The 19,819-nt window shown below is 49.6% G+C and overlaps 1 protein-coding gene across 4 annotated transcripts in view; it reads left to right on the plus strand.

Annotated features, from left to right (window-relative positions):
- The window catches only part of LOC147100682 (uncharacterized), a 269,041-nt gene that overhangs the window by 139,468 nt on the left and 109,754 nt on the right, over window positions 1-19,819 (plus strand). For 3 of the 4 annotated variants that reach the window (XM_085967190.1, XM_085967189.1, XM_085967191.1), the window contains one exon: window positions 4,225-4,326. The exons of the other annotated variant lie outside the window; for it this stretch is intronic. In XM_085967190.1, the coding sequence (XP_085823316.1) occupies window positions 4,225-4,326 (102 nt within the window). The remainder of the gene's footprint in view (window positions 1-4,224; window positions 4,327-19,819) is intronic. 4 annotated transcript variants of the gene reach the window in all.

Here is a 19,819-nt window from a genome sequence, read left to right on the forward strand (position 1 = left end):
TCTGGTTCCACGCTGGAGCTACTCTAATCCCATTTCTCTCCTCTTTATCCTTAATATTTTACTTCTTCAGATGTTTTAGATAATTTCTTAAATAATTGTGATCCATTCAGCGTCGATACCCACTTATGGTAATGCATTCCATTCATTTCACTTGCATAGCAGTACTGGCCGCGATTTCTCTTACCTGGGCGGGGCGAAGGCGGGAGATGGTGGCAGCAGGTGACGAACACGGTCCTGCGGCCATCCCGGCCAAAAATAAGATCTTACCATTAAAGGCCTTGTTAAGCCCGCCCTGCGTGATTCCCATTCCAAACAATGGAGCGGGTCCAGTGATGTCTCCGGATGACGCGCTTCTTGCCGGTATATTTCAAGGGGCCAGTTACTGACAGTTGGATTTTCTTTCGTGAAGCTTGTGTTAGTGAGTGGAGGTCTGTACCATGACATCTGAAAGGCAGAGATCGGCACCTCGTTTCAATGATGAGTCCGTCCAGCATCTTGTAGAGGGAGTGAGGGTACTTAGGTTCTCTTCCCTGTGGATGGCAGGAAGAGGCCTCCCCAACAGACTAAATCAGCATGGCTTAATATAGCCGAAGAGATAACGGCGAATTCAGTACTGCGTCGCACCTGGGTGCAGTACAGGAAAAGGTTTAATGATCTTCTAAGATCAAGAAAAGTAAGTATAAACCTACACTTACCTTGATGATGCTGTGCCTGTCATCACATCCCCACCACTGTGCATTACCAACCATACTCCTGCACAAAGTTACTCAGCCCAAGTTCCCTTAGACCTTCATCCATCCGTCTCTCTCTATTCACATTATAAGGTCCCTATCATAATTTCCACCCCTCACACTCAGCATTATCGTTATGCAATGAATGCAAGTAACAGCACAAAAGGAGGCAACTTGGTATCGCCAAGCCACTTCATCAAAGTCTCCCTGTGAAGCTGTATGCCATTCCATTAATGACGGTGATTCCATCAGTCTCTTTAAACCTTCTCTTCTTTGCCTCCTTGCAGGAAAAGATTGCCCACGATAAGAGGGAGAGGGAGAGAACGGGTGGAGGCCCTCAGTCCATCTTTCATTTGTCAAGCGCGGAGGAGGCAGCACTCTATATTGCTGGTGTGGTGGAGGTTCCGGAAGTGGGGGACGGAGAGAGAGGCTCAATAGAAGAAGCTGGTGACAGAATTATTATCCATACAGTTGCATGCCTTTCATCAGTAACTCATATGGGGTGTTATGTGATCAGAAAACTAATGGTGATGATGTGAATAATGGTATGTGTCTGCACTTAAGATGTCATATATTTAAATCATGTCTTTACTCTCCAACAGGTCCATCAGGAGCCTCCCCCACCCCACGCCATTGTCCAAGAGCAAGAGGAACAAGACTGCTCAGAGCAGCCTTCTGCCTCTAAGGGCGCAGCGTCACCTCACAGAACGCAAACCAGCACCAGCACAGATAACGCACACCTCGGTGAGGCCATCGCGAGATAGAGTAGTGTTGTCATCTGGTGTCTCACAGATCACAAGTGAGCAAGAGCAGATGGTGGAGACAGCGACAGCAGTGGAAACTCCTCGCTGGAGGGCGCAGGAGTCTCCTAGCTCTGCTCGGCTGCATGCAGACGCTGAGTCTAGGAGGCCATCCAAGAAGAGGTCGATTCTGGAGCTGCAGGAACAAGTGCAGGAGGCTCTGACTGGTTTTGCGACTGCGCTGACTACGAGTGTGCAGAGAATGGAGGAGTCCATCTCCAACATGATCAGCACCGTGGCGCAGTCACTGGCATCTATAGCTTTCTCAATAGATAGGATGGCCACCTGCATGGAGGAATCACAGCGCCAGTGTAATGACAACATGGTTTCTCTTCTAAATAGATGGTTATGGAGGATAGATGGGCATCTGTGGAGGATAGATGGGCACCTATGGAGGAGAGAAACCAGAGGCTCATAGACGTCCTTTCTAGGAGGGATATCAGTATAGACGTGGGCCCTAATGTCCGCACTGAAGTGCAGCAAGGTGCTCTCCAGCTTCTTGCTAGCAGGGAAGTCCGGGTGTCCCATGAGAGGGATGATGGTGGGAGGGGACATGCAAGTGGGGGCTCTGTGCCAAGCGCTCCAACTTCCACCCTCTTGCCAGCTCCTCGGTCAAAGTCGCAGATGCCTCCCCGGAAAGTGATGGCTGAGTCTGTCCTTGCACGGTAGCAGGAAGAGCAGACTTTGGCGGGGCCCTCACAGGCCCCAAAACCCAGAGGACAACCGCCAAAGGCATCTAAGCAGTTGCAGCAGGGAGGTGAGGCTGCCTCTACCTCTGCTGAAGCAACTGGTCTTAATGGCTGTGCCGGCTCCTCCAGGTCTTCCTCATCGGCGTTGCCAACCTCATGTGGCTCCTCTTCCTCCTCCGATGAGGCTCTTTGCTCTGCACCATCTTTATCATCCAGCGCCAGTCCTCGCTGCTGAGTGATGTTGTGAAGGGTGAAGCCGACCATGACTATTCTGGATACCCTCGCTGGTGCATACTGAAGGGCCCCTCCAGATTTGTCCAGGCATCTGAACCGCATTTTAAGCAACCCTATAGTTTGCTTGATGATAGTTCTAGTGGAGATGAGGCTCTGATTGTACTTTCCATCAGCCTTGTTCGCTGGCCTTTCAAAGGTGTCATCAGCCATGTCTTGATAGGATAGCCCTTGTCCTCAAGCAACCAACCTGAAAGACTTCGAACAGCTGAGGGACGGTGGAGTGGCGCAGGATGTACGAATCATGGCACCTGCCAGGGAACTTGGCGCACACATGTATGATGATTTTATTCTGGTTGCACACCAGCTGAATGTTTAGGGAGTTGGAAACCCTTGTGGTTCACAAAAGCTCTCTGATTATGATGGGGTGCCCTGATCGCCACGTGTGCAGTCAGTCACTCCATGCACCCGTGGGAAGCTAGCCAGAGCGGCAAAGCCGATCGCCTGCTCAGTCACACTGGCTTGATGAGTGATAAACTTTATATAGTTGCTCAACTTGTTAAACAAGGCATCGGTGACCTGTGTGTGGCAGACTGGGAAATGCCGCTAATGTCTGCGGCAAATGCTTGGAAGGCCCCTGAGGCAAGAAGTTGAGGGCAAAGGTGACTTTGATAGCCACTGGTAATGGCTGTTTACCCCTTCCTCTGAGCTGCAGGTCTTCCTCCAGCAATGCGCAAATGTCGGTGACCACCTGGCGCGACAGCCTGAGTCTCCTTCTGGACTGCTGCTCCGTCATGTTCAGGTAGCTCATCCTCTGCGTATAGACCCTGTGCTGGGGGTAATGCCGCCGGTGTGGTGCACCCCTGCGCTGATGCCCTCTGCCCTGTGCAGCATGAGGTGGTTGAGGAGAAGGTTGGCGCTCTTGTTGCTGCTGCTGCTGTGGCTGGTTCTGCTGCTCCTGCGGCTGCTCCTCATCAGACTTGGAGGATCAAGATGAGAGGGCATAAATCGTGCCCATTTTGATTGTTGATATGCCAGATCCAGTTGAGTTGACAGAATCAATCAGTCACTGGTCAGAAATTTTCTTCAGAGAAGGTTACAGTGAATATCGAGTTCACTACAAACAATTCCAAAGTGTATGAGGCTGGAAAGACTCTTCCTAACACTGAAGGCTACAGCTTCTGACATTGGAAAGTGAACAGCTGTAAAATGGTAGCTTTTATACCACTTTTGCAGCTGTCACCTATTGAAAGCAATGGAGAGTCATTGAGAACCCGACTCCACTTACCTGGCGTGTTCCCCGAGGGACGGCAAACTCGTCAAATAGTTGGTAAAATTGTAAGTGCCTGCTTTTAATCCTCTTAAATAGCTTTAAACTACATGTTAAGTACCTTAATTAACTGGCCTGCCGTTTGGCGTTGAGAAACTTACACGGAGGCGGGTTCAGTGTGGACTTCTGCCCTGCTGTCAACCAGGCCCATTTTGAGAGCGGGCCTGCCTCCAAACCCGCACTTTCAGGGCTGGGAAGATTCCGGCCACTGTGTTTCTTACAGTTCTGAGCTTAGTAACTACATTGTCCTGTACAATAAATTATCCTATCATGTAAATTATTGTATGTCCATTGTTTGTAATCTAAACGGAGAAATAAGAAGATATTGTGAGGCAGAGGTACTGCTGGGAGGAACTAAAATCTAGCCACAGGCTGGAGACCACATTGGTCACTTTTGTAGCTTGAAGATTACTGAGTTCTCACTAAGTGAACCTTTCTGCCAGGTTGTGAATATGGAGTTTGAGGGAGGAGTGACAGCAGCTTTTACTATGGTGGCCTTCACTGAAATGCTAAGCACTAGGAAGATAACAATTTATGGAACTAAGGTAGGAGACTGGCTTCTCTGTCCTGCTACTAAATACTTGTTCATCTTTTCTTGCCAAAGGCAGTGGTAATTCCTTTTTGAAGATGCAAGTAAACTCGTGTCATGATGAGACCGAAACAGACTGGATGGGCTTTTCCTGGGATGTGTTTTTCTTGCATTTTATGATGTAGTACGCTGGATGGGAGGTTGGAAGGCAATATTGGGTGGATTTTGACTCCTGGGCGGCAGACCAGCGGCATGCGCCAGCTGGTCGCCCGTCTCGGCGGCGGAGAGGCAATCACGATTTGGAGTCCGCGGCCTCAATTCAATGTGGCACGCGAGCTTCAGATGCCAAACGGGCGTCCCGACGTAGCTCACCGCTCTTCAACCTCAGAACTGTCGTCCGGCTGGGATGCCAGCAGAGGCCCACAGGTATTGTTGGTCCTTGGAAGGGTTTGAGCTGAGGCGGAGCAAGGCTGAGCCGGCAGTATTTTTGTGGAGCCAGGAGGAAGATTCCTGCCTCTACTGGCTCCAAAGGCAAATCTATTTTTAAAATGTTTCTGGCCATTTCCTGATCTGAACACCAGTACACACGGGCGAAGTATTCACATCGCAAGCTCTGCCCATATGACTCTTAAAATGGCGATTGGGGTCCTAACTACGTCATTAGGAGCCTGATTTGCATGGGAAAGAGACAGACCGCTTGTTTCAGGCAGGCTCTAGGGCCGCCCAGTGGCAGACTCCTGTGAAAGTGGCAGCGAGCCCATCGTTGGGGATAGCGGGGCACTAAGGCTACCAACCCCATTATCAGGCTCCTACCGACCCGTTAACACCTGTTTTCCCAAGCGAAAATCGACTGCTATATGATTCCGAGAAATGGATACTAAATGGGGTGAGAGAGAGAGGATTTATTTTGGGATTGTTCTGCAAAATTCTTATTTTGAAAGGAAAACTGATAATTGATGCCCTTTATGCACCAATGCTCGTAATCCTCGGATATCTTTCCATTTTAGTGCCTGAAATATTAAATTGAGATCAGTCCCAATCTGTATGTGTGCTATCAGTAAGGAAAACTATCTACAAATACAGACAGTGTTTTACTGACCTGATCCTTTATGAAATGGTGACTTATGAGTTAGTGAAACTTTATCATATGGGAGCTGAGCAGGTTTGACAAACTTGAGCCAAATTTTAGTGTAATGGTAGAATCGGTCGCTGACTGTACTTTTGCCGTGTTCCCCTCAGCCTCTTTTAATAATTTCTTCTTTGTCAACCGCAGCCTTTATAACTTAGAAATTATTGTTGCTGATATTAGTGGATGAATGCTTAATGTGTTTGTATGACATTTCTCTCTGGCAATTTTAATGCCGACATTAGCCCATTAAAATAGCAGACAGAGGAATGTAATATGAATGCGTTAAATGATAATCTGCTATTATTATCAACAGTGAATTCTAAGTTAATTATGGCTTTTGTATTGTCAGTTTATTGTTACTTGCAGTGGTAAGTCTATTTCGACTAAGAAACCTGAAGAATTATCCAAGATCAGCAGAGGGATCTCTCTCCATGTGGGGACAGTGCAATCCCACATCTATAATCTATGATTATCCAAATTTGTGTGTTCAAATAAGACTGAGCCAAACCCAATCTTAAGGTGCTTTTACATTACATGAGTGCAGCTGACAACACAATTCTCCCGCTATTAGCTTTAATTTTAAGCATAAACAACCCAACTCCAGAGAACCAATGGCATCACAGACCCATGAAAATATGGGCCTACAAATCTGTGTCTGACCGAGTGCCTTTGGTTGTGTAAGCTAAATGTGGGAGCTGGTCCTGCATGTTTCACTGCTCTGAAACTGTGGTGTAGAAATTGGATGTTATGGTCGTAAAAGGGGCGCACTGAGGACCAATTTTGGGGACCAATGTCCCGTGACCAAATCACACCTGATAGACGTCTGATCCGATATTTGGTTGGCCCATTTTTTCGGGCGTCCCTGGCGACCGTCTAAAACAGGTGTTAGTCCCCTCAGTTACATATGTAAAGGACCTGTTCTAGCCTCCCTCTGGGAAATTGGACATTGCAGAGCACTACAAGAGCTGAGCCTGTGGCGTGAGCAGTGGCTGCCAATGAAAGATGAGTTTAAAAAAAAACGTATTTTAAACATCTCTGTGAGCTAGGAGGAACCATAGTATTCTCTCAACACCACAGTATTCTGATTTCCCTACTTTTTTTCTCTCTCCTTGCTGGGGTACAGGTTCCAGCTACTCTTAATTGCCTCACCCAAAAGACCATTATTCATGTGTTAGCCTAGACAATCAATGTTAGCAGGGAGGGCATCACAGCTGAATCAGTTCTAGTAACACAGACCGCACATTGGCCCTGATATTTACTCAGGGCCGTGAAGAGAGTGGGGTGGGGGTTGGATGATTTCCGGACGGGAAGCGCACATAGTAAGTGCAGGATGTCTTTTACATTTTTTCAACAGGTTTCCCGCCCGGCAGCCAGCCTAATAGACGGGCTGGCTGCGTATCGGACGGGAAAGGCTGCGGCATAAGGCAGCAGCCAGGGAGCCAGGGGAGGGGTAGATCGTGGAGGGAGATTGTGGAGGCCGGGGGGGGGGATATTGTGGGGGGCGGGGCGGGGGGGGAAGGTGGTGGTGCGGTGGAGGTTGGGGGGTGAGGGAGGGCAATCACGGGGTTTGCTTGTTGGGCCTGGAGGAAACACTCCTGCTCCTCCTGGCCCACATGCAGTGCTGTAAAGGCACTTTCCTTATGGATCTGGCCCTACTCACTTCCTTTTACCTGCCGGGAATCCTGAACCCCGGGAAACCCTGCCGATATGAGTTAAAATTTTTTAAATCATGTTAAAATGGAGGCGCGCAGCCTCCTTAAAAGATTTCAGTGACCATCCCGCTTCCTGAGAGCAGATTGGTCGTCTGCCCTCTGACCCGCCCCTGTTCAAACCAGAAGTGGCTGCGTTGGGGTCGGGTTTGAAATTTAAAATTTTTTTACTTCCCACCCAACCTAAACTCACCCGTTCTTGGGGTTAAAATTGCCCTCAATACCTCTGGGAGTATCTGATTGTCACAGTTCCCCTACATGCTGCTTTTCCCAATAAAGAATTACCTTAAATAAGAATTTTTGCAATGACAATTACATATAAGGACAGAAATTCCCATCTGTGAACTTTCCGTGCAGCTGCTTAATATATTACTACTGCATTCCTTTGTGTGCTCTTTTTCTGCAGGTATTAACCCTTTTAAAACAAACAAGTTAACACCTGTGTAAAAATAGCACACAGGAATGTAGTATGAGTACCTTGAGTATTCATAAGTGAAGTTCACCGATCAGAATTTCTACCCTGTAGTTCCTTTTAAGAACATGCATTGAAATTGTCAAGTTTATAAGACTCACACACATTGAATAAACGACAGGACCATACAGAGGCAACGCTGATATATATCAGTGTTATATGGTGTGTGTGGTTTCATTTGGTAGTTTTGAGGCTTTCTTTTTGTAGTTTTGACGTTAGCAACAGGTGGTTTCTTTGTTTTACCTGTGTGGTGTCGGGTTGCACTAGGTACTGTTTCATTGGTTCTGTGAATGGAGTGCTGATGGGTGAGACATGGTGTACTGCTTGATTGGTTAAATATCAGATGTTCTTTTGAGCTGTGATTGTTCTGTTTTTTTCATTCTTTGTTATATTGCCTATGTTTAAGCATTTGGTTAGCTCAGATTTCATTCAGTGTATGTTTTGACATGAATTTTCATGCAATTACAGTCGGTTTTGCACAGGGTATGCTAAACCCAACATACATGTGTACCTTTATGCTCATTATAAACTTTACATTGATTACAGGTAGAGACATTTTTGTTTATAATATTTTACTCAGGGTTTTGTTTTTATCCAATTTTCTTCCCCCTTCTCCTCATCTCTCTTTGAGGTGCTCAACCTGCTGCAATACAATTCTGCAGGTACCAGGCACTCTTTATTACCTCACCCCCTTTTTTTCACGTGTTAGCCGAAAACAAGTGACAGCAGGCTGTAGCACTTTGGAGGCATCACAGCCAAACCCAATGCTGTCCTCACTCAATGTCTGCACAACTTCCAGCAGGAGTCACTGGATGATCATCAGCAGTGGTTGCACAGTATTCAGCTCCATTTGCAATTCCTCAAAAAATGAAGCAACCCATGCCCACGTGCATCCAAAAAGACCTGAACAACACCCAGGCTTGAGCTGATAAGTGACAAGTAACATTTGTGCCACACAAGTGCCAGGCAAAGACTATCCCCAACAAAGAGTCTAACCACCACCCCTTGATATTCAATGGCATTACCATCGCTGAGTCCCCCACCATCAACATACTGAGGCCACCATTTACAGAAACTCAACTGGACCAGCCACTTAAATGCCGTGGCTACAAGAGCAGGTTAGAGGCTGGGTATTCTGTGGCGAGTATCTCACCTCCTGACTCCCCAAAACCTCTGTGTGTGATAGGTGCAATTCTCTACTTGCCTGGATAGGTACAACTGCAACAACACTCAGGAAGCTCAACACCATCTAGGACAAAGCAGTGCACTTAATCAGCACCTCACCCACTAACCTAAACATCCACCACTGATGCTTCTTCAACAGCACTTCCCAAACTCGCGACCTCCGCCTACAAGGACAAGGGCAGCAGGCCCATGGGAACACCACCACTTTCAAGTTTCCCTCCAAGTTACACACTACCCTATCTTGGACATACATCACCATTCCTTCATTGTCGCTGGCTCAAAATTATGGAACTCCCTACCTAACAGCACTATGGGAGTACCTTCACCACACAGACTGCAGCGGTTCAAGAATAAGACCCACCATTCAAGGGCAACTAGGGATGGACAGTATATGGGAGCGATGCCAGCATCCCAGGAATGAATTTTTTAAAAGTGGAAACACTGGCTGATTATCCCTTCCTTAACCCAGGGGCACCAAAGTCAGTTTTAGCACCTCAACTACCATCAGTTCACTCAGCACCGGAGACTGGGACCTTGCTGGCCTATGTGGGTCAGTACCATACTGGGTGGTACATACCAATGGAGCCATCACATCTTCTTTAATCTAGTCTAATAATAATTTGTTTTAAATGGCAAATCATACAAATTTAAACTATATACAAACTGTAAAGCTGTAATAATTGTTAGCCATATTAGATTATTTACCTAGAGTTGCATTGGGGACATAATGTGACAGGGTAGCAATGGTGTAATTGTAGGAGCCTACGTACTCCTAACAAAATATACTGAACTCGGAGAGGTTCAACAGAAAAGGTTTAATTGTTGAGACCACATGTTGAACACAAAAATGGCGTCAGAGACTACACCAAGTCCGACTGGTTTTCATCAGTCCACAGCTTCGACTGCTCCTCCCCCGCTCTGGGCTTAACTATGTTGCAGATCGAGTTTCTTAAAGGTGTGATCCTTCTTTGAGGCATGACGCCTGATTTATAGTCTACGGACCGAAAAGCGGATTGTGTCCTTTCTGTGATCGGTACGCCACACAACTCCCCCCAGAATCCGCTAGTAGGGAGTGTACAAACCGGCGTGGCGGCTTGATGGCACGGCCGGAACGGCTCTTGGCGGTTGTTGTCGGGAGCGGGGTGGTCGGACGCGTCGGGCTCTTAGGCGGTCTGCCCCGCGGTGGGGGTTGGCCCACTTGAACGGGTTCGTCAGGCTCTAGGTGCGCCAGCTTGAGCCGGTCGACTGACACCTTGTCAGTTCTGCCGCCCACTTGGAGGAGGAAGAACTTGTTCCCCGTCTGGAGTACCTTGTAGGGTCCGTCGTATGGGGGCCGTAGAGGTCCTCGGTGGGCGTCATGGCGCACGAAAACAAATTTGGCCATGTGCAGGCTAGGTGGTACGCGGGTTGCTGGTTCGCCGTGCCGGCCGGTGGGTACTGGAGCGAACTGTTGTGCTCAGTTGGCGAAAGCGCGGCTTTGCTGGTCAGCTGACCAGGGGGTCGTGGCGGTGGGCAGGAACTCTCTGGGTACGCGCAGCGGCTGGCCGTACATGAGTTCCGCCGCCGAGGCTTGCAGGTCTTCCTTGACCGCGGAGCGTAGGCCAAGTAGCACCCACGGGAGGTGGTCGATCCAAGCCTCGTCCTCGAGGCTGGCGCGGAGGGACGCCTTCATGGACCTGTGGAATCGCTCGCACAGTCCGTTGGCTTGGGGGTGGTAAGCCGTGGTGCGGTGAACGGCCACCCCGAGGTTTCGGGCGATGGCGGCCCACAGATCAGAGGTGAACTGCGGGCCTCTATCCAACGTCATGTCGGAGAGGACGCCGAACCAAGCGACCCAGGTCCCGATGAACGCCCTCGCGATGTCGGCGGTGGTGGTGGACGTCAGTGGAATGGCCTCGGGCCAGCGGGTGGTACGGTCCACGATTGTCAGCAGGTGCGTGTGACCTTGTGATGGCGGCAGGGGGCCGACGAGGTCGATGTGGACGTGGTCAAACCTTCTTTCTGGCACGGTGAACTCCTCGAGTGGGGCTTTGACGTGCTGGTGGATTTTAGGGCAAGCTATGCAGGATCTGGACCAGACGCGCACATCTTTGCGCAGGCCGCGCCAGACAAATCGGTTGGCCACCAGTCTAATGGACGCGCGGGTGCCGGGGTGTGAGAGGCCGTGGACGATGTCGAACACCCGTTTTCACCAGGACGCCGGGACTACGGGGCGGGGTTGCGCCAAGGAGGTGTCGCATTTGACTGTGACGGCGGACGGGCTGCAGGCGACGTCGGTCAGTCGCAGCCCTGGGAGGGTTATGGGCGCGGAGAGCAGATCGGGGTCGGTGCGTTGCTCCGCTGCCAGTTGAGCATAGTCCACTGCCAGGTGGGCGCTGTGGACGGCGGGGCGGGATAGGCAGTCGGCCACCACGTTGTCTCAACCGGAGACGTGCCGGATGTCCGTGGTGAATTCGGACACCGCGGCAAGCTGGCGTTGTTGCCTGGCTGACCACGGGTCTGCAGATTTTGCCATCGCGAATGTCAGGGGTTTGTGGTCGACAAACGCGGTGAAGGGGCGGCCCGCCAGAAGAAATCTAAAATGGCGGACTGCCAGGTACAGTGCGAGGAGCTCGTGGTCAAAGGCGCTGTATTTGGCCTCCGGGGGGGCGCAGTTGGCGGCTGAAAAAGGCCAGCGGTTGCCAGGCCCCGTCGACCCACTGTTCGTACACGGCGCCGACCGCGTGGTCGGAGGCGTCCGTGGTGAGGGCCACCCTGGCGTTGGGCTGTGGGTGAGCGAGCGTCGGCGAGCGCCTTTTTGGTCGAGTCGAAAGCGGTCAACATATCCGCCAACCACTCGATCGCCATTCTGTCTTTCTTACCCCGGAGGGCTTCGTATAGGGGCCGCATGAGGGAGGCCGCTCCGGGAATGAAGCGGTTGTAAAAGTTGATCATCCCCAAGAACTCCTGGAGGCCTTTGATGGTGGTAGGCCGGGGGAACTGCTGGACGGCTTGCACCTTGGCGGGCAGGGGAATGGCACCATCCTGCGTGATGTGGTGGCCGAGGAATTCGATCCTGCTGAGGCCGAATTGGCACTTGGCTGGGCTGATGATGAGCCCGTGCTCACTGGGCCGCCGGAACAGGGTGCGGAGGTGCTCGATGTGTTCCTGCTTGGAGGAACTAGCTACCAGGATGTCATCCAGGTAGACAAAGAGGAACTTCAGGTCCCGGAGGACCGAGTCCATGAGCCGCTGGAAGGCCTGGGCCGCGTTTTTGAGGCCGAAGGGCATTCGGAGGAACTCGAATAGCCCAAAAGGGGTGATTATGGCCGTCTTGGGAACGTCCGTGGGGTGGACTGGCACCTGATGGTAACCGCGCACCAGGTCGACTTTGGAGAAGACTGAGCGGCCGGCCAGTCTAGCCGAGAAGTCTTGAATGTGCGGTATGGGGTACCGATCCGGCGTGGTGGCGTTGTTTAGGCGCCGGTAGTCCCCGCAGGGGCGCCATCCCCCGTCGGGTTTGGTGACTATGTGGAGTGGGGAGGCCCAGGGGCTGTTGGAGCGACGGATGATGCCGAGCTGTTCCATTGTGGCGGACTCGGCCCGCGCGATCTCCAGCTTGGCCGGGTCCAGCCTGTGGGCGTGGGCATACACCGGTGGGCCTGTGGTGGGGATGAAGTGTTCTACCCCGTGCTTAGCAACTTTCGCGGAGAAGGTCGGGTTGGTGAGGGCTGGGAACTCAGCCAGGAGTGCTGAGTAGTCGTCCGTTGAGCGGGCACGGCACTGCCACGCCATTTCGGCGGGTTGGGGGGGGGTCATGGCGCCCGGGATAGGTGGCATGGTGTTCATGTCCACGAGGCGGTGCCGAGGCATGTCGACCAACAGGCCGTGGGCGCACAGGAAATCCGCACCGAGGAGCGGGGAGAGCACCTTGGCGGTGATAAACTCCCAGTGGTAGCGGCGGCCTGCGAGGTCGATGGTGACGGTGCGGGTGCCGTACGTCCGGATGTCGGTGCCGTTGGCGGCAGCCAGCGCAGGGCCGCGGCCGCCTCGCTGGATCTCGAGGGTGGACGCGGGGATGATGCTGCGCTGTGCGCCCGTGTCGCATAGGAAACGGCGTCCGGAGGCGCTGTCCGTAACGTACAGCAGCGCGCCTGCTTGCCCCACGGCCATCATGTAGGCCGGTGTGGGGGCGGTTGGAAACGTGCAGGGATGGCTGCAGCGGCGTGCCCGTGCGCCGAACCGGGTATGGAAGTAGCAGTAGCCCTGGGTCGGAGGGCTTGTGGGCCTGGGGGGCCTCATGGCCGAGCTGTGTGGCCGCGCGATAGAGGGTGGAGCGCGCGCCGACGCTGCGGAGGCCAGGTCGGGGGTGACGGCGTGGTTGGAGCCGGCGGACAGGAGCTTATCGGCTTCGTCGGCCAGGTCCTCGAGGTCTGTGAGGCTGGACGCCACGATCGCCGGGCGGATGCTGGGGGGTAGTTGGCGGATAAAGAGCGTGCGGAAGAGGGAGCCGGGCGGTTTCTCGTCGGTCAGAGCAAGCATGTGTGAGAGCAAGTCTGACGGCGTGGAGTCACCGAGGCCCGGGAGGTCGAGGAGGTGGCAGTTGCGCACGAATTGGGAGGCTGTGAATTTTTTAAGGAGCGCGGCCTTGAGATGTGCATACTTGCCTTCCTCCGAAGGGTTTTGCAGTGTTGTCCAGACTTTCGTGATTGTGGAGCTGCCCAGGGAGGCGAGGAGGTAGTCGTACATCGTTGCGTCGGCGGTGATGCCGCGGAGTCGGAATTGCGATTCGGCTTGAAGGAACCAGGCGGTGGCTAGGTTCTCCCAGAACTCCGGCAGCTTCACAGAAACTGCGTTTGTGTCAGCCATGGTTACGCTTAGGAGTCGTCCTGAGCGTCGGGGTCACCAATGTAGGAGTCTACGTACTCCTAACAAAATATACTGAACTCGGAGAGGTTCAACAGAAAAGGTTTAATTGTTGAGACTACATGTTGAACACAAAAATGGCGTCAGAGACTACACCAAGTCCGACTGGTTTTCATCAGTCCACAGCTTCGACTGCTCCTCCCCCGCTCTGGGCTTAACTATGTTGCAGATCGAGTTTCTTAAAGGTGTGATCCTTCTTAAAGGCATGACGCCTGATTTATAGTCTACGGACCAAAAAGCGGATTGTGTCCTTTCTGTGATCGGTACGCCACATAATAACTCTTTCCACCTGATGTGCATTCCACCATAATCAGGTTAAGTAATAAATAACAACTGCTGGTACAGTGCTGGGGAGTTGAGGATCAGCAGGGAATCTTCTTCAATCACTTTGCTGTTCTCAATCTCCAACATCAGGAAAAATTTTCAGCTGAGACATTGTCCTCAGTCCCTGTATAGTGTATATTATTACTATGCAATAACTGTTTCTACTAATTGTTTGAGACACTACTATTACCTTCTTGGGCACTTATGGTTTGAAAATGTTCAACCACTAGCAACAATTTTCCCCTTTCCTCCAAAATAGTGGAGCGGCTCATAGCCAAGGTCAGTCCAATCTCTGTTCGCTGATGATTGCACAGCGTTCAGTTCCATTCACAACTCCTCGGATAATGAAGCAGTCCATGCCCGCATGCAGCAAGACCTGGACAACATTCAGGCCTGGGCTGATAAGTGGCAAGTAAGATTTGTGCCACACAAGTGCCAGGCAATCACTGTCTCCAACAAGCGAGAGTCTAATCTCCTCCCCTTGACATTCAATGGCATTACCATCGTCAAATCCCCTACCATCAACATCCTGGGTGTCACCATTGACCAGAAACTTAACTGGACCAGCCACATAAATACTGTAGCTACAAGAGCAAGTCAGAGGCTGGGTATTCTATGGCAAGTAACTCACCTCTTGACTCCCCAAAGTCTTTCCACCATCTACAAGGCACAAGCCAGGAGTGTGATGGAGTACTCGCCACTTACCTGGATGAGTGCAGCTCCAACAACACTCCAGAAGCTCGACAACATCCAGGACAAAGCAGCCCGCTTAATTGGCACCCCATACATCACCTTAAACATTCACTCCCTCCACCACCAGTGTGTACCATCTACAAGATGCACTGTGGCAACTCGCCAAGGCTTCTTCGACAGCATCTCCCAAACCCGCGACCTCTACCACCTAGAAGGACAAGGGCAGCAAGCGCATGGAAACACCACCATCTGCGAGTTCCTCTCCAAGTCACACACCATCCTGACTTGGAAATATATCGCCGTTCCTTCATCGTCACTGGGTCAAAATCCTGAAATTCCCTCCCTAACAGCACTGTGGGAGTACCTTCACCACATGGACTGCAGCGGTTCAAGGCGGCGGCTCACCACCACCTTCTCAAAGGCAATTAGGGATGTGCAATAAATGCTGGACTTGCCAGCGATGCCCACACCCCGTGAATTAATTTTTATAAAGCACCGAGAATGTTGCATTGTCAGAGGTGTCATTTTTCAGATGAGTCATTAAACCAAGGTCCGTTCTGCCTATTCACTTGGATGTAAGAGATCCCACGCCATTATTCAAAGAAGAGCAGGGTCGTTCTCATGGTATCCTGGCCAATGTTCATCTCTCAGCCAACATCACCAAAAACCAATTAACTGTTAATTCATCTCATTGCCATTTGTTGGATCTTGCTGTGTACAAAATGATTGCTGTATTTGCCTACAAAACAACAAAAAGACTGGAGATACTCATCAGGTCAGGCAGCATCTGTGAAGAGAGAAACAGAGTTAACGTTTCAGGTCGATGACCTTTCGTCAGAACTGGAAAAAAGCAGGAAATGGAACAGACTTTTAAGCAAGTGTAGGGGCTGGGAAATGGAGGGAATGAAAGAACAAAAGGGAAGGTCTGTGATAGGATAGAAGGCAGGAGAGGTTAAGGGACATTAAGAGATATTCAAGGCAAAAGGAGATGGTAATGGGACAGGTTAAGAAACAAAGGATGGCTCTAGATGAAGTGTAAATTGCGCTGGCAGAATGAAAGACAGCTGCCCTGTGGGAGGGAAGAAAAGACACAAACAAAAGGTGTGGATAAAAAATATATACAGGATAGGGGCCGAGGTTATGATCTGAAATTGTTGAACTCTATGTTGAGTCCAGAAGGCTGTAAAGTGCCTAATCGAAAGATGAGGTGCTGTTCCTCGAGCTTACGCTGAGCTTCAGTGGAACAATGCAAGAGGTCGAGGACGGTGAGGTCAGAGTGGGAGTGGAGCGGTGAATTAAAATGACAGGCGACTGGAAGCTCGGGGCCCCCCTTACAGACTGAACGCAGGTGTTCCGCAAAGCGGTCACCCAATCTGTGTTTGGTCTCCCCAATGTAGGGGAGACCGCATCGTGAGCAGTGAATACAGTATACTGAATTGCAAGAAGTACCAGTAAATCGCTGTTTCACCTGGAAGGGGTGTTTGGGGCCCTGGACAGTGGGAAGGGGGGAGGTATAAGGGCATGTGTTGCATCTCCTGTGCTTGCACGGGAAGGTGCCAGGCGAAGGGAAAGGGGTGTTGGGGGTGATAGAGGAGTGGACCAGAGTGTCGCGGAGGGAGCGGTCCCTTCAGAATGCTGAAAGGGGAGGTGAGGGGAAGATGTGTTTGGTGGTGGGATCACGCTGGAGGTGGAGGAAATGGCAGAGGATGATCCATTGAATGTGGAGGCTGGTGGGGTGAAAGGTGAGGACAAGGGCAACTCTTTATTTCAGATTTCCAGCATCTGCAGTATTTTCTTTTTGAAAAAGAAAGACTGACTGACTGACTTGCATTTCTACAGCATCTTTGGTGACCTCAGGACGTCCTCAAACACTTTACAGCCAATGAAGTACTTTTTGAAATGTACTCACTGTTATAATGTAGGAAACGTGGCAGCCAATTTGCATACAGCAAGCTCCCACAAACAGCAATGTGATAATGACCAGATAATCTGTTTGTGATGTTGGTTGAGGAATAAATATTGTCCAGCACACCAGGGAGAACTCCCCTGCTCTTTTTTGAAATAGTGCCATGGAATATTTTACATCCTCCAAATCGTAATAAGATTGCCTTGAGCACCACATACAGACCAGACCGTTATACTGCATCTGTTAACATTTGATTCATCTGTTTAACTTGAATCTCCTGTGATATGTTGCTCATGTTAAGCCACACAGTTGCAATTAAAAGTTGTAAACCACATTAAAGCTGCCAGGCAACCTCTCATTGAAGATTCCTAGTTCCACTCCCAGCTGGTTGGAATTAAAAAAATATATGTTTGAAGGCATGCACACATGAAAGAAGAAAGACTTGCATTTACATAGCATCTTGTCACATCTCGCAGAAATGTCCCAAAGTTTAAGCAACTCTCCAGGGACTCGAGTACGTAATCTAGACTGACACTACAGTGCAGTAATGAGTGACGTGCTGCATTGTCAGATGTGTCGTCTTTCAGATGAGATGTTACACCGAGGTCCTGCATGTCTTCATGTGGATGTCAAAGATCCTATGGCATTATTTGGAGGTGAGCAGGAGGCTTCTGCTGATGTGCTGGCCAACATTTATCCCTCAACAAACACCACCAAAACTATATTAACTAGTCATTTATCGCATTTCTGTTTGTGGAACTTTTCTGTGTGCAAGTTGCCTGCCGCATTTGCCTACATGACAACAGTGATTACACTTCAAAAAAAAAAGTGATTGATTGTGAAGCAGTTTGGGATTTCCTGAGGACATGAAAAGTGAAATATAAGTGAAATTTCTTTCACTTGTCAGCCGTGGCTCATTGGGTAGCACCCTCGCCTCTGAGTCAGAAGGTTGTGGGTTCAAGTCCCACTCCAGAGACCTGAGCAAAAAATCTAGGCCACCACTTCTGTGTAGTGCTGAGGGAGTGCTGCACTGTCAGAGGTGCCGTCTTTCAGATGAGACGTTAAACCGAGGCCCCGTCTGCTCTCTCAGGTGGACGTAAAAGATCCTATGGCACTATTTCAAAGAAGAGCAGGGGAGTTCTCCCCGGAGTCCTAGCCAATATTTATCCCTCAATCAACATCACTAAAATAGATTATCTGGCCATTATCACATTGCTGTTTGTGGGAGCTTGCTGGGCACAAATTGGCTGCTACGTTTCCTACATTATAATAGTAAGTACACTTCAAAAAGTGCTTCATTGACTGTAAAGCGTTTAGGATGTCCAGTGGTCGAGAAAGGCACTATAGAAATGCAAGTCTGTCTTTTCTTTACATTGGGTATGAATCTACTGCCAACTTTTCATTTTATTTAATTTAAGTTATATATAAGTTGCAGTTATTCCTGGCTTGGAGTCCTGTGCTCTCCTCCACTGTCATGTACTGAAACCCATACATTTAGATAAACATACAGAGCAGATGAACAGATCATGAAAGAAAAGTAGCAACAGTCAAAGGAGCCTGCATTTAAATAGGAAAATGAGCGGGGGGAATTTTAACCCAACCGGCCTGACTGTAGCGGGGCCATTGATGTCAATGGAGCATAAAATCAGGCAGGGTGTAAAACAGGCGTCCGACCCAAACCCCGTTCCCACTGGGCCGGTTTTGTTAAAATCACTCTCAATGAGTTCTGCAGAAATGCTGCTGTCCTTGAGGGAAGTCAACAGAGGGAGCGGGACCCACCTGCTAACCCTTCCCAGGTATGGGCATGTGGCAAACAGGTGGAGGAGGAAAGCATAAAATTAAAAAAACCAGAAAGGTAATGAAATAAACGGAAGCTGTAATTGAAGGAGCTGCACATTCTGGGTCAGTTTCCTTTTTCCAACGTTAATTTCCTTTTTTTCTAATTGCACAGAACCGAAAGAAAGGCCTGGAACAAATGAGTTTAAAGATTAAAAAGTCCTTAGAATTATTTTGAAATGGAGAAAAGCCAATGTGATGCTGCTGAATGTTTCTTTTTGTAGTTTACTCAAAAAAAGTGAAATTATATTCATTAAATAAATCTCATGTGCTCCCGTTGGTGGCTCAGTGGATAAATGCACTGTCCAGGTTAGCAGTGTGTAGACAGAAGGTTGCAAGTTGGGGGGGGGGGGGGGGGTGGAGAGGGTGGGTGGAAGGAGACAAGGGAAAAGACAGCAGCTTGCAATAAATGGTTTCACCAGCCCAGAATTGATATCACTTTATACTGGGGACTCTTTCATGTGCTCTTCAGAGGCAGTGTTATTGCTCCCAGCAGGGTTACTGCAGTACAAATAAGAAGGACCCTTGATCGAAGTGAGGTATGATCAGAAAAGCTGAGACAGACCATAGACCCATTGCAGCTGAAATTATTTATTTTCAAACAGCATACTTTTAACATGATGCATTAACATAATACTTTTTCTTGGTAATCAGAATGAGTAATGTTTTCTGTAGACAAGTGAGACATGACAGGTCTTTCCAGATTTGTAAAGAGCCTACTTTGCTGCGCCCTGCTCCTGCGTCTGTTGCTATAGTTAACTACAGGTCTTTTACTGCAGGCTTTCAAACAATGTGCCTTTAGATCACTTCACATTAGGACTTGTGTTTGTCTTTAAGGTTTTTGATATGGTTATAGTTGTGTTATTTTTACACAGCCTATGGCTGCACACTGGGTACTTTGTGTAGTGCTCAAAGGCAGAGGTTCTGCAGTAGTTTCAGCTGTGTGTTACGGGGTTTTAACCTACCATAACTTTGCTCTAGTTTGCATGAGGTACTATGTCACCATGGTCTTGTTAACATTTTCTTCTCCTCCTCTCTTGAAGGTGTTAACTCTAGCTCGGGTACAGTTCCATGGTTACTGGCAAACCTCTTGTACCCTAACCCAACTAGTGTAGACAGATTATTTGATTGTGGTGGGCATCACAACTGAGTTCAATCCGCTCCTCACTCAACATCTACAGGTAGGAATCTTCCAGCAAAGGTTATTGGATGATGATCAGTCGCAGGAGGCTTGGCTGAATGTTCCTCAGGGACTGTTGAGGTCAAGCACAGCAATTCAATTCCCAAGCTGTGCTTAGTTAGCTGATCTCTGCTGGGCCAGCAGTTGGGAAACTACACTTGGCCCGTCTT

This window comes from Somniosus microcephalus, chromosome 25 (assembly GCF_052327205.1).
Source record: "Somniosus microcephalus isolate GS21.2 chromosome 25, FLI_Smic_1.0, whole genome shotgun sequence".
Classification (NCBI taxonomy): domain Eukaryota; kingdom Metazoa; phylum Chordata; class Chondrichthyes; order Squaliformes; family Somniosidae; genus Somniosus; species Somniosus microcephalus.